Below are 13,649 nucleotides of genomic sequence, written 5' to 3' on the forward strand. Positions count from 1 at the left end.
TCAGGCTACTGTCCTTTGTAGGAGATGATGGGGAGGAAGCAGAGGGAGAAACTGCAGAGGCCAGCTCCACACCTGGATTATAAGCTATCAGCTGCCAGAAGGACTTTTGTTGTGGTTGAATCATTCCATCTAGGCCATTGTCTAGGGTCTGAGATAGCACAATTCATCTGGCTGGGCATTGGGTGCCCTGGGTGCTGGCCCAGCTGCCACTGCAGCCACGGGTAAATCCCCACACCTCTGGTATGTGTCTGACAGGTCTGTTCAGGCAGTTTGCTGCCCATGGCAGGGCTGTTGTGCTCTCACTCTCCCTATGTGCAGTGATTTTCACACAGGGCTCTGATCCTGGTGGGAGCCCTCAGTGCTATTTTTGCACAACTACCTTGTAGTAACACAGCAGTGCTTGTTGGTTGGGATGGGAGCACTGCCTAGAGAGGATCACAGCAACATGGTGCAGTGACCTTGCACTGGGTGATGCAAGAGCCCTTTGCCATCCTTCGTTCTTCACCAGCTGCTGGATTTGCAAGGGAGGATCCCCACCACCTAGGAAGCCTGACAAGCCCAACCCTAGCCCTATCAGCCTCTGCCTGTACCCCATTCCCAAAAGACTCACCAGCCGGAATCTTAACCATAACCTGGAGAGCCCCACTAGTCCCAGAACTAGTGGTAGGAGCCGTAGGAATCCCGATACTGACCCTAGCCCTGTGTGGGCTCCTAGGACTGACGTAGCAGTGTGATTCTGGGGTGGAAATCAGAGGCATTTGCCTAGCTCAGGGGCCATGGAATAGCTGGGGGATGTCAGCTGGGACTGAGGGGCACTGGCAAGTGGAACCTGTCCAAGAGCTGCCCATGCAAGGGCCTTGTAGGCCAACTACCCCCTGCTTTTTGAGAGCCCTGACAAGGGCTCTCCCCCAGATCCCAAGTGAGGTGCATGTTGCAGTCATATGACCAGTGAGACCAGGGTGCTTGCTTTAGCTTTATTTCTTTTCTCATGCTTTGGCTGCTGACATTAATGTATTAATTCAGGAGTGACATGTGCTGCAAACACTCCAGCAGGAGACTGCTCAGTAGCAAATCTGCATCTTCCCAGAGACTAGGGAGAGCTTTGTGCAAACAAGGTGCACCACAGATGGCCACCAGCAAGCCCTCTCCTACCAATGCTGTCCCTTAACCCGGGCCCTAAGCAGACCTCAGGCATCAGGGAAACAGCCAGGGCTGCCAAGCTCTGCAGCTCATTGCTTCTGGTCTCTCCCTCTCCTTCCAATAGGATGAGAGTCATGATTTAAATGTACCATCCTGAAGGCAAGGGCTCCAGACCAGGATGTCCCATCTAGGCACACAAAGAACACCCCTTGGAGTTCCCTTTTGGTGAACTCCAAAGGGACAAATTGCTTGGGATTCAAAGCATGGGCCTGGGAACCAGGAGAGCTAGATTCTGTTACCACCTGCTGACATCTTGCTGCGTGCTGTTGGGCAATTCTGTGCCTCAGTTTCCCCCATGATAAGGTGGGGATAAAAACACCCACCTGCCTGCCAAGGAGGCTGCAAGACCATAAAACACATGCAGGCCCCAGGATGAGTGAGCTACAGGTGCAGTGTGCATGGGCATCACGCTACCTTGTCACTGACTGCTCAAAGAAAACCTTGAAACAAGCAGTCACTGCCTTCTGGCTCCTAAAGAAAACAGTGCTCAGGGCAGGGGCAGGGGCAAGGGTGGGATCCCCAGCAGCTTGGCAGACAGAAAAACCCAGGGCCATGAGAGGGCAGACACACTCCAAGAGATGGAGCAAAGAGAGCGTCCCATGCCGATTTGATAAGTTACAGCCAAGTCTGACTCCAAAGTACCAAGCACACTTGTGGAGCAAGGCTGGCCACCCTAGCCAAGGCTCTGGTCTGAGCCTGCATGCTCTAGCATGTGCTGCAGAGGCCCAGTAGCAACGGGCTCAGGCCAAATCTCCCCTTCATAATTTAACATACATAGACCATGAGCTTGCTCTGAGCTTGCTCCTGCCAAGGTGCCAAGTGCACCGAAGTCACTGGGAACACAGGCAGCTCCATACTGCCCAGGATCAGGTTGCCCTCTCCCCCCGCTCATCCCTACCTGAGACTGGGACAGCATGGAGATGGGCACAATATCTGCACCTAGATGACGGGCCTAGGGTAGGTTCCAAGGGACATGGCTCCCCAGCTGGGATGGTAACACCTGTGTGCCAGGACACCAAGCCAGGGAACCATCCTCATGGCTCCTGTTTTAATAATGGAGGTCTCTTTCTTCCCAAGCATAGCTTGGTCTCAAGGAGGCCTCTTGTGCACCTGACTACATGATCAGGCTCCCAGATGGGGCCAGCCCCATCCTCCTCCACTCTTGGCCCTTCATTCCCTTTCTCTCCACCTTCTTCATTTTCACTTGCGTTAGACACCATCCAGCTGAGGGAAAAAGCACTGGTTCCTGATCAGCTGACTACTTGACTCTACAACCCTAAGAACCACAGCACATGCCTAGCATTACTACACTCTGTCCACCCAGTGCTGCCATCCAGCCATCTCCTGGGCAGAATGCAGCAGCCTGTGTAGCAGCACACACTACTGCCCTGAACTTCAGGGCAAGCAGAGACAAGCAGCTTTGCTCCAGTGCAAACCCCAGAGAGGGCTGCTTGGTGCAAGACCGGATTCTGCTGCCTGTACTCCTTTAGGATAGGCCTATTTCGCAGCACCTTTGATGGCAATGGGACCCTCTGGGTTCCAGGATCTCAGGTGCTCCTCAGATCTGCAGTCGGGTTCAGTGCAGAACCCTGAGTTTTCCCTCCCAGAGAGAATCAGCTAAAGCTGTCCCTCCAAGGTGCCCAGAGGCTCCCCACCCCACCCTCAATATGAATGAGCTCAGCCACTTGCACAGGAGGTAAATGTCACTCCAATGCAAGGGAGAAACTGAGGCACAGAGAATTAAGGACCTGCTCTCATAGGGAGACTCCCACCAACTCCAGCAAGAGCCAGGACCCAGATGTGGCCCATGGCTTGCAGCACAGCAGGGGGCAGAATACAGATCACCCAACTTGCAGCCTGGGCACTGAGCTGTGCTACTCTAAGGGCCCTGACAGCAGGCACTACTCAGTGCTACGTCAGTGTGGGGTACTGGGAACCCTGACCACGAGACAGAGGAGATACTATGCACAACCCCTCTCCTTGGGGCCCTGCTGCTCACACTCGTGCTCGCATCCTCCTCTGGCAAACCCCCAGTACAGGAAAGCAGCTGCGTGCCCTCCCTCTGTGATCATTACCCTGATGTCCTTGCTGGGGCCTCATGATATCCTGACAGCAGCAGAAAGGTGCCTGTGAGGCTCTGTCCTCCCCTCTCCCCAAGGGTAAATTGGATCTCCAAGGCACATATGTCTGGCAGACCAACAAGATGGACATGGGCATGCAGACAAACCTCACTAGGGCTCCAGGGCCCCTGCTCTCCTGTTTCCAGACTCACCAGTTCCATTCTACTGGACAAGAGCATAGCCCAGGCTCCTAGGTGGACCAGGGCACTGAGTACAGTACTGCTGCCTTTGCAAAGGCGGGGGTGTAACTCAGTGGGCTATTCCTATCCTGCCTCTTGTGCACTGGAGGGGAAAGGAGGGGACAGAGCCTGCTTCACAGAGCTATACTGACCCTACTCCAAGGTGCCAGGAACAGAAGCCCTATGCCTTTGGGCCATGGGGCACTGCAGGAGGGGCAGCAGCATCCCCCTGCAGTGAAGCCTTTCTGTCTGACCTGCAGAAGGCCAGATAGCAGTGGAGTAGGGATGGCTGGGGGTGTGTGCAAGGGTTGCAGGTTGAGCTACAAGACAGCTGCTCTCTCCAGCACCACCCCGCTTCTAGACCTGTGGTAGTGTCCCAGGCAATCAGGAGGGCCAAATACTGGGTTATCCTCTCCTGCACAGAGCATATAGCCAAACCCCTTTCAACTCCAGGGGCGGATTCTGCAGTCACCAGGCCACAGATTTTGGCCTTTCCCTCTGGGCAGGACTGGGGTGTTTGGTTGCTCTGCCTCCCCCTGTTCTCCCTTCCTCTCCCCTCCCCAGCAGCCTCCTGCAAAGCTACTGCAATAAGAGAACTATCGTATTAGTGGATTTAGGGCAAGGGAACATAGTGCAGCCCTATGGCTAGGGGACTGCCAGCTAGACCTACCCTACCTGGTGGGGACACAGCATCTTGTGGGCAGCTAACTCCGATGGGGCAGGATAATAGAATGAAGCTGAGGGTGAGAACTGGGAGAGAAGGTGATGATGGACATCACTTGTTCCCACACAGGCCGAAGCACTAGCCTGCCTGCACAGTGACCGTCAGCAGCAGATCTAAAGGGGGGGGTGGTGGGAATTGGTTGCTGTAGCTCTTCCAGTTGGTGACACCTGCTCCTCCATGTGGTGGCCGAGCCAGCTGTGGGCTTCAGGGGTGACTGGAGCAGCCATGCCCTCACATTGCCACACTGGAGGGATGGAGTGCCAGCTAGGGTCTACTGCTGCTAGGATCTACAGCTACAAGCTTCTTTTGTTAGTGTCACCCTCCAGCACCGCCTGCCTCACTCCTTGTGCTCCTGGGTGGACTCCTTGATCACCTGGAGGCAGACAGAGAAGAGAAGGACAGTTACCTCTTGTGCCAGTCCCGCTGCTGTCCTCCTCAGAGGGATAAGGCTCTCTTGGGGGTCAGGGCTGGCTGAGGATACCCATGCTCCCCTGGAGGGACAGGTCCCTACCATAGGCACACTGCTGCCAGGGGTGGGGAGCAGGGGTTAGCCCATGTGGGGTGAAGACTGGCACCCAGACAGGCTGGAGGAGCTTAGGCTTCCTCTGTTTGGCAACTCCCAGGCTCTAGCAGCCTTAATTTGTGCCCATGACTGCCCTATGAAGCTAGGAGCAAGCAAAAGTTATTCAGCTACAGCGCTGCCCATCCATACCTCTTTACATGCTCACTGTGTTCTAGCCTGTCCTGAAATAGCCCCTGGGCTTGAAAAATTCAGTACCAGGGTCCTCACCCCAGCCCCACAGTCCCCACAGGCCAGTGGTGGGGACAGCTCAAGGCGGGAGCCTATCTGCCCTGCAGCACAGGGTGTCTGTGACACAAAGTGCAGTCCCAGTCTGCAGGACAGGAATCTTCCAGATCCAAGACACTCCCACTGGAAAAAGCTGGGAGGATCTGGGCAGCTCATGTCCCCAGAGCTGGACCAGTGTTGGCAAACAGCTGCTTTACTTCATCCCCCTGCTGCAGGCTTTAGAAAGGTGTCATGAGAGAGTCCTGCAGAGTCATCAGCCCCACATTGAAAGTCCCTGTCATATGCAGGGACCAGCAATCAGGCTGTCAGCAGCCATCATGAGCATGAAGAAAGAATAGGGCAGCATGGTGTGTTGTGCTCAGCCCCGCAGAGGGCACTGTGTAGTCACTCAGTGGAGCTCCCACTGGGATCCTTTGTGTGTGCATAATTAACAAAACCTCCTGACAGGTGCCTGGTTTCAGCGGGATGCTGTGAATCTCCCTCCCTCAGTGTGCAAGCCAGAGTGAGGGGCCAATGGCCAGGAATAGAGCTCACAGGTGCTGTGCAAGCATCTCCCATGCCGCTCTGACAAAACACCTCCCGCTGACTCACCAGTTTGGGCCACAAAACACTTTGGTCCTGTCCTGCCCTTCCAGCCCTGGCTCTCCAACCCCCCAACTCTGCCCATGCACCAGCCAGGCATTGCCCATTTCCGGAGGCCGCCTCAAAGTGGGACCCAAAATAGGGAACCCTTTACTCTTCCAAGATGCAGCACTGGGAAGAAGATGGTTTGTCGTTTTGATCGGCACGTGGGAACTAAAATCTCTGTGGGACTTTTCCCTGAACCTCCCAACTCTGTCTGTCTTTCCAGATTCAATACCATTATCTCCTCTTCCTGTGTTCCCAGGCTGGTACATGAGCATATAGTCAGAGACCTGTCTTGTGGGGCTCACAACCCCAGCCCTACCCAGCTGCCACCTGCAGGTACCACCTGATGGTCAGGGCTGGGACGAGGCAGGTTCGTCTACTGACAAGGTGGTGCCACCAAAGGCCCTTGCAGTTATATCATCAGCACTGCACTGTCATGGGGATGGCTTGTCTCTTTCTTGGTGGGCAGGTTTACCCTACTGCTATGCCAATATGGCTGCATCCTCACCAAGAGTGCTTTGCTGCTGCAGTGCCCCAGTATTTCTGTCCCAGTAAAGGACTGCCACTGTAGACATGGTCTGGACAGACAAGTTACATGGAGAGGGGAGACAGGCTCATTCACTCCGGTTTACAGATGGAAAACTTGAGGCCAAAGACAGGCACAAACAAGTTCACTGACTAGCCCAGAACCCAGACCCCCCGATCCCTATTCTGGGGCCATCACCCCAACACAGAGCCAGCTGGGAGCCAGAATGTCTGCCCAGTGGGCAAGCTGGATATTAAAAAAAGAAAAAATGATTTCCAGATTGAAAGAAAAAGCAAAATTTCCCATGAAACGGGAATTCTCAGGCATCTAGAGTCAGACCCATACAGGTGGGTAAGGTCATTGCTGTTGGATCATTTTGGTTTGGTAACACTAAAGCATATTGTATCACTTTTCTTGTCTGGATTCATTCTGTTTAAGTTTTTTGATTAGATTAAAGAACTAACCATGGTACACAGAGTCAAAATGGAATGGGGAATTAGCATTATCCGGTTTTACTTCTTCTTGCTGGGAAGTTTCACTGGCACTGACATGTTCCATTGAAACTGCCTATTTTCTGTGCCCATCCCTCCAAAACATTCCTCATCTGCTGTTCTCCCACAAAGTTCTCCCTCCTCAGTGCCTTCCCTGTGGGACGCTGGCCTTTCTGGGCTCCTGGTGCACATGAGGGATTAGTCCCACAGCCAGTGCAGCTGGCAAGTGGTGAGTTGTACCAGCAGAACCAAAAGTGGCTGCTCCTCTCTGTGGAGAATTTCCCCACCCTGAGGAATGCACAGCTGCATGTCACAGCATTCAGTTGCCTCCTCAGGAACTGTCCCCCAGTAAGACCTATTACTTGGGAGAGGTGAACATTTCTAAGTCCCAACAGCAGTGGAGTGGAGTGCAGCAGAATCAGGGGGCTCCAGCAGGAGGGGAAGCAGATGGATGACAGCAGGGAGGTGAGGCCATCTCCTTACCTCTCCATCTCTGGTCTCTACGGTTTTGACCATGATGTTCCTCTTCAGTTGAGCCTCAGACATGGACTTGGTATCCAGGCTAGTCTCTGGGGGTTAGCACAGAGTTTAGTCATGGTTTGCCATGCAGAGCAGGCCAAACGCCCCCCTCCTGACCTTCACCATAAGCCAACTCCTTACCCAAGCACCAACTTTTGGCACATGGGAAAAAGCCAGGCTCCCCCAGACCATCTGTCTCCCTGACAGATGACAAAGAAATCTCGATGGTCTCCATCATAGTGCCCAGAGCTACAAATGCCACTAGTTGTAATACATCAGTTACCCAGCTCCCCCCACACTCCCAGTCCGCTGTCTCCAGGCTGATGGTCAATGTTTGCTCATGCCAGTGCTGCACCTTCTTATTAGGATAAAGCTTCAGGGCCACTGGACTTCGTAGCAATATGGGAAAGGTGCCACATCTCACCAGCCCACACATCCCCATCCCCAAAGGAGACATACAGTGTCCTGACCTCGGATCTGCAAGTTGGAGAAAGTCTGCACGGGGATTGTGATCCTGTGGAGACAAAGTGGGGGAGCGCGGGGTGTCATATGGGCCTCAAGACAGGTTTTTATGACAGCAGCCCTTGCAGCGTACCCCCATGGAAATCCAAGGCTTCAGTGAGCTCTGGGACAGCAGAGTGGCTGGAGATATGCTCTGGTCCCATGACTAATCCTCTGCTCTCACTCACCCTGTGGGAGTCAGTGGGACTGCGTGGGTGTAGCTGAGAGCAGATTTGGGCTCATTCAGTGCCTATTGCATGGATCAGTTGGCCTCAGTGGGTCCCAAATGCCATGTTTGGCTCCAAATCTGGACTTTCCTCAAACTTGACAGGAGTTTGGCCCCTGGTTTTGGGGGCAAAGCATCTCATGCCTGGCCCTCATTGCTGCCATGAACTGCAGCACCTGTTAACTGACATGTTTTAGGGCTGGTCACAGTGTGGGGAAGGCAGAGGCTGGCTGTGTATCCAAAGAACAGTCTGAACATGGGCAGCAGATGGAACACCCCTTCCCCAAAAGGAAAGAATGAATATTTGGACATCAGGAGGCGCTATTTCACGGTCAGGGCGGCTAGGGTCTGGAACCAGCTTCCAAGTGAGGTGGTGCAGGCTCCCACCCTGGGGGTTTTTAAGAGGAGGTTGGATGACCACCTTACTGGGGTCATTTGACCCCAGTGCTCTTCCTGCCATGGCAGGGGGTCAGACTAGATGATCTGCTCAGGTCCCTTCCGACCCTAGAAACTATGAAACTATAATATCCCTGCCCTACCCTGCCAATGTGGGAAACCTTGGAGAGACCCCCCACACTGAGGGAAAATGGCACCTGTGGACACCCAGAGAAGGCATCCTTAGGGGTGGGAGGTGCTGGGAATAGGACTATCAGCACCATGAGGAAGCACAGCCCTTCCAGGGCATCATGCTCCTCTTTCCATCCATCTGGGGAGGCTCACCTGCTCTCCTCTCCCTCCAGGAGCCTGCGGTAGGTGGCAATCTCAATGTCCAAGGCCAGCTTGACATTGAGCAGGTCCTGGTACTCCTGGAGGTGCCGGGCCATCTCCTCCTTGAGGCTCCGGATGTCTTCCTCCAGCCGAATGACTGTGTCCTGGTAACTGGCTGTCTCAATGGCATAGCGGTCCTCCATCTCCCGCAGCTGCCTCTCCAGGGATTCATTCTGAGAGGCGAGGGGGAAAGCAAGGATATACTAACCCCTTCACTCTCTAGAAATCATGGTGTCATGGACCAAGCCCATTAGGGTTACAGGATCCCCAGGGACATTGTCAAACTGCAGTGCTGTTACTGAGAGGCTGGCTTAGGCCACTGGTCCATCTAGTCCAGTCCCACACCTTATGTCCATGCACCTTATGTCCAATGCTGGAACCCTCCTGCCTCAAACCTCCTGGAGTGGAGCCCTGGGCCTCTGGCTTGGCAGCCTCCCTCTCTGCAGATGACAGGGCCACAATGAAGCACAATGTTATTTGACTTCTGCTGGGTTCTCCCTCCCCTCTGGGCCTGCCTGGGATGGAGCCATCATAGCCCACAGAGGAAGAGAAAGTTAATGTGATTGGGTTCACTTGAGACTAAAGAGAATTGATAACCATAACCCAGAGCTGGGTTATGTGACAGTTGTTGTTCACTATGGGGAGATGCTAATGGAAGGCACCTCCATTGCCAGCACAAGTAAACCTGCCCCAAGCAAGGGTCCAGAGCCCTATCTCACTGCCGCTTCTCCCGCCCCAACACCCTCACCTACCGACCCCCTCAGGGACTCCAGGTCGCAGGTGAGGGCCTGGAGCTGGCGCCGGTACTCGTTTGCTTCTTGCTTGGCCAGGCGCAGTGCTTCGATGTTGCGAGCAGCAGCATCCGTCAGGTCTGCAAACTGGGAGAGAGGTGTTAGCACATATGGCACAAAAAGCTAGGGGACTGCCTCCTGGGGAAGTGAGTATGTGAAGGGGCTTGGTGCTGTGGGAGCGAGGAGCAGGAACGGAGCTGGGGAAGAGGAATGTTTGAACACCGACAACCTGCAACCGCGGGTTCCAGTCCTAGCCCTGGGAAGGACATGCAAGATGGGGAGCCAGGACTCTGGGGCTCTATTCCCATCCTGCCTCCACCTATCTGCTGCTCCTCACCTTCCCTGCCTGTAAAAAGGGCACAGTAATCCTGGAGACAGGAGGGGCAGAGACAGCCATGGAACATTGCTGTGAGCTGGTGGAGGCCTTTAAGACCCTGCTAGAAAAGGCCTGCTGCATAGCTAACACTGTCCAGCACTGTCCGTGTTCATCTCCTGTCCAGGCTGTCTGGTGACTTGTCTGGCAGCATGTGGCAAAGATGGCACCAGCCTGGAGGCATCTGCAATGCAGCACCTGCCAGGTGGACAGTGGTTGGCTGGTTGCAGAACGGGGAACAGATAGACGTCATCAGCATCCTGTGCATACACAGCTCACCAGTGCTTCCCGAGCAACCCCTGAGATCAGATGGCCTTCACCTTGGGCAATGTTACCTTGGACTTGTACCACTCCTCTGTCTCGTGCATGTTGTTGGTGGCCATGGACTCGTACTGAATGCGAATCTCCCGCAGTGCAGCAGTCAGGTCCGGCTTTGTCATGTCCATCTCAATGTGCACCTGGTGCTGGGCCAGCTGCTCATGGAGCTCTCGCAGCTCCTGAAAAGATACAAGCAATGAAGGTTGGAGGTGAGGAACAGGGCTTGGCCATACTCATATGGCTGGCAGATGGGCAAAGAGACCTGCACTGAGATGCTCCTACATGGGGTGGGGGTATTGCTACAGCCTTAGTGGCCACGGGGTTGGAAGGAGCTGCCTGTAGGGGAGAGGGTTCCAGTCACAGCTCTTCTGCAACATGCTCCGTTGGTCACTGTACGGTATGACACTGTTTCTGGGGCTTCTTCAGAAGACTCATTCAACTCTCTGTTTATGGTGCTTGTATAAGGCAACAGAAGTCAACCAGCAGTGCCTGGTTTTAAGATAAGCGTTGGTATTGCTCATTCTAAAAGGAAGGGATATATGTCATAGGGTGTCCTTGTATGAACATTTGCCTCCCTGGGTGCTGTTGGTGTCTAGGTAATATCGACTTAGGCTCCGTGACAACTGTTTGCTAATGCAAAATTGACATGTCACCTCTGGGTCAAAGTTTTTCTTCTACTTCTTACTCTTCCTGTCAGAATAAACAGGCCATGGTGGAACACAGTTGGCACAAAAGGAGCCAAGGGAGGGAAGGGGTGAAAGGCATGGACAGATATAGGATTTTGAAAATGGAGGTGCAGGTGATGTGGTGCGTCATTGCATATACACAATACATTTTTCTCCAGTTAAAGAGAAACTAGAAGTCTTCCTAATATGACAGGGAGTTAGCACTATATTATTCAGTTTAAGATCAAAGCAAAAACAAATATAACTATTGGAATGTGCACTAATGTAATAGATTATACATAAAGTTTAAATAACACAACAAACTATAGTCAAAATAGTCAAAAGACATTGTATCATTAGTCCTGTAGTCATTATAGTTAAATGTATGACTCTTATTCAGATTCATAAAACAAAATCTAGCCTTCCTGAGTGTCTTAACAGCACCTGCAGTATTCCACTGTCAGTCATTTCTACACCAGAGTTAATTTTACCACACCTGAGTTAGGTTTTCAGCTTGAGCTAAAAATGGTTGGCAGGGCTGTGAAAAAGAAGAGAGATATTACCAGGAATGGCTAACAGACAGCAGAATTGCAGAAGAAAGGATAGTTTGAATAGTGGAACATCAAGATCAGTAAAAAGGGGAGAGGGTTATTAACACCTGTGGAGTAGAAAGAGAGCAGCAGGAATCAGGGAGATGATAGTGAGTCATGAAGTCAGCTGACTTTCTCAGCACTGCCTGAATAGAAATGCTGGTGCCATTCCCAGGCAGTTGGTTTTAACGTTTGGGTGGAGTGAACTGCACAACTGCACCCCACCCAAGATCTGCCCCTGGTGAGAGGCAAAGCTCCCAGAATACAAGGAAAGTGAAGAGCCCCTCCCCACCCCCCAGACCACTTGCAGTGAGCAAGGACAGATGTGTGTAGGTCCATTCTATGCCCAGGAGCTGTGCAGGCTGGGAAAGCAGATCTACCATGTTACCTCATCATGGACTTTCCTCAGGAAGTTAATCTCCTCCTGCAGGGACTCAACTTTCCGCTCCAGGTCCAAGCGAGCTAATGCAGCATCATCAACATCCTGGCAGGGGAGAAGCAGGGGAGATGAAGGGAGAGACACCACCTGGTTCAACCAGTGTCAAGCAAGGTCCAGTCTTTCTTTTGCACTTCTTTATAGGCCACATCAGTTCAGTTACATGTGACAGCAAAGGTCTTTACCTTGCTTACTTGGGTCTGACTCCACCAAGCTAGTCACCGATAAAAGTTAGCTCTTTGCCTCCTGGTCTGAATCTTACCTGCTTCCAAAACCTAGAGGAACAGTGGCCCAGCAGGGCGTGCCCAGGTTCAGTGGCCTGGCATTACTGAACCCAGCTCCCACAGTACAGCTACCTCCTCTGGAAGGGCATGAGGAGACAGCCAAAAGAGTTTCTGCCCTCCTGCAGGGCCAAATGCTGTGTCCCTGAAGTGCTGGACTGCATGTGGGGGGAGCTGCAGATGACCTTGTTCCTTCTAAGTCCAGTGACACAGATAGGACATCAGCTGGCCAAGCCTGGCTGTGCTGTATGCCTGCATTTTCCTGCCTTCTCCTCTATTCTTATAGCGCTAGAGGTCAGATGAGCAGGACATCAGTGGCCTCCACTCTGTGGCTGGAACTGTTGACCGAGTGGGACAGAGTGGCACCTTGTCTCAGGAGCCCAAGTATGTCGCTTCTGCTGTGCGCACAACCTTGAAGGCTTCCCCCTCGCTCCAAGGTGGTGTGATACTGCCTTTGAGGGACAAAGATGTTGGGTGGGGGGATTTCAGACCAAGTTAGTTGCCCTCTTGGGAGGAAGGAGCTCAGCAGGTGGAGTCATACTTTTGGATGCTGGGCTTGCCTGTCCCTTGAACCTGCCTGCCATCTTGAGTCCCAGTCTTGACCCAACTCTGATTGCCACCCAGGCCCAGGCTTCTCCAGCCAAGACACTCTGGTCTCTAGGGTTAAGTGTCCAATCCTGCAATGTGTGGGGCCCCACAGTACCCAGTTTTGGGCCTGTCTGGCAGGAGGCAATGCTCCCCTCACCTGTCTGTAGGAAGACAAATTGTTTTCAGCTTCCAGCCGCAGATTAATCTCATCCTGCAACCTTAAACAAGAAACAAACAGGGAAGTCGGCACAGTTTTAATCTAATTATTGGCTTTTCTGTTTCTTTCAAACAGCTAAATCCAAACAAACAAACCCTCAAGGTCAAAACAACCACACAGCATACAGACCCCATATAATTCCCTTTCATTAATGCAGGCGCACACACACACCTCTTTGCATACACAGTCCTCCTCATCCTCCAACCCTCACATGCACCATCCTCCTCACCCACACACCCAGAATTTATCTCCATCTCACACAGACACGATTGCCCTCACCCAAGACTCCTAATACACACCTTCCTTCGCATGGACACCCACAGACAATCACCATCAGGCATACAATCTCCAGGCATCTTCCTGTCCTCAACCACATATACACGCTATCTGCCCCCCACCTCCACAAAGCCTCATGATGCACACCCCAGCCCCCTCCTCCATCAGTGCACTTGTTCCCATCCCAGGTGCAGCATGAGACACCAGCAGGCACATCTCCCTTACAGCACCCTAGCATTGTTCTGGGAAAGGCAAGAGTGGGTCCAGGGACCCAGAGGTGCCAAGTTTCATGGAAACTATTCCCAATACTGCCTAGTCCCACACTGCAGAGCAGCTACACAGCAGCTCTCAGGTCAGGCCCAGGGGCAGAATCAGGTGCCAGGGCATGGTGGGTTGGGAAGGGCATTGGGGTGAACCCTGCAATG

General features: G+C 53.0%; 1 protein-coding gene across 1 annotated transcript in view; it reads right to left on the reverse strand.

Moving 5' to 3' along the window:
- Positions 1–963: 963 nt before the first annotated feature.
- Positions 964–13,649, reverse strand: part of GFAP (glial fibrillary acidic protein) — a 21,732-nt gene continuing 9,046 nt past the window's right edge. The window contains exons 2-9 of the mRNA XM_019523527.1: positions 12,889–12,949; positions 11,815–11,910; positions 10,189–10,350; positions 9,442–9,567; positions 8,642–8,862; positions 7,665–7,708; positions 7,159–7,244; positions 964–4,596 (exon numbers count right to left, since the gene is read on the reverse strand). Of these exons, the coding sequence (XP_019379072.1) occupies positions 4,561–4,596; positions 7,159–7,244; positions 7,665–7,708; positions 8,642–8,862; positions 9,442–9,567; positions 10,189–10,350; positions 11,815–11,910; positions 12,889–12,949 (832 nt within the window). The 3' untranslated portion in view covers positions 964–4,560. The remainder of the gene's footprint in view (positions 4,597–7,158; positions 7,245–7,664; positions 7,709–8,641; positions 8,863–9,441; positions 9,568–10,188; positions 10,351–11,814; positions 11,911–12,888; positions 12,950–13,649) is intronic.

The sequence above is a fragment of the Gavialis gangeticus genome, unplaced genomic scaffold (genome assembly GCF_001723915.1).
Source record: "Gavialis gangeticus isolate Ggan-Ray unplaced genomic scaffold, GavGan_comp1, whole genome shotgun sequence".
NCBI lineage: Eukaryota > Metazoa > Chordata > Crocodylia > Gavialidae > Gavialis > Gavialis gangeticus.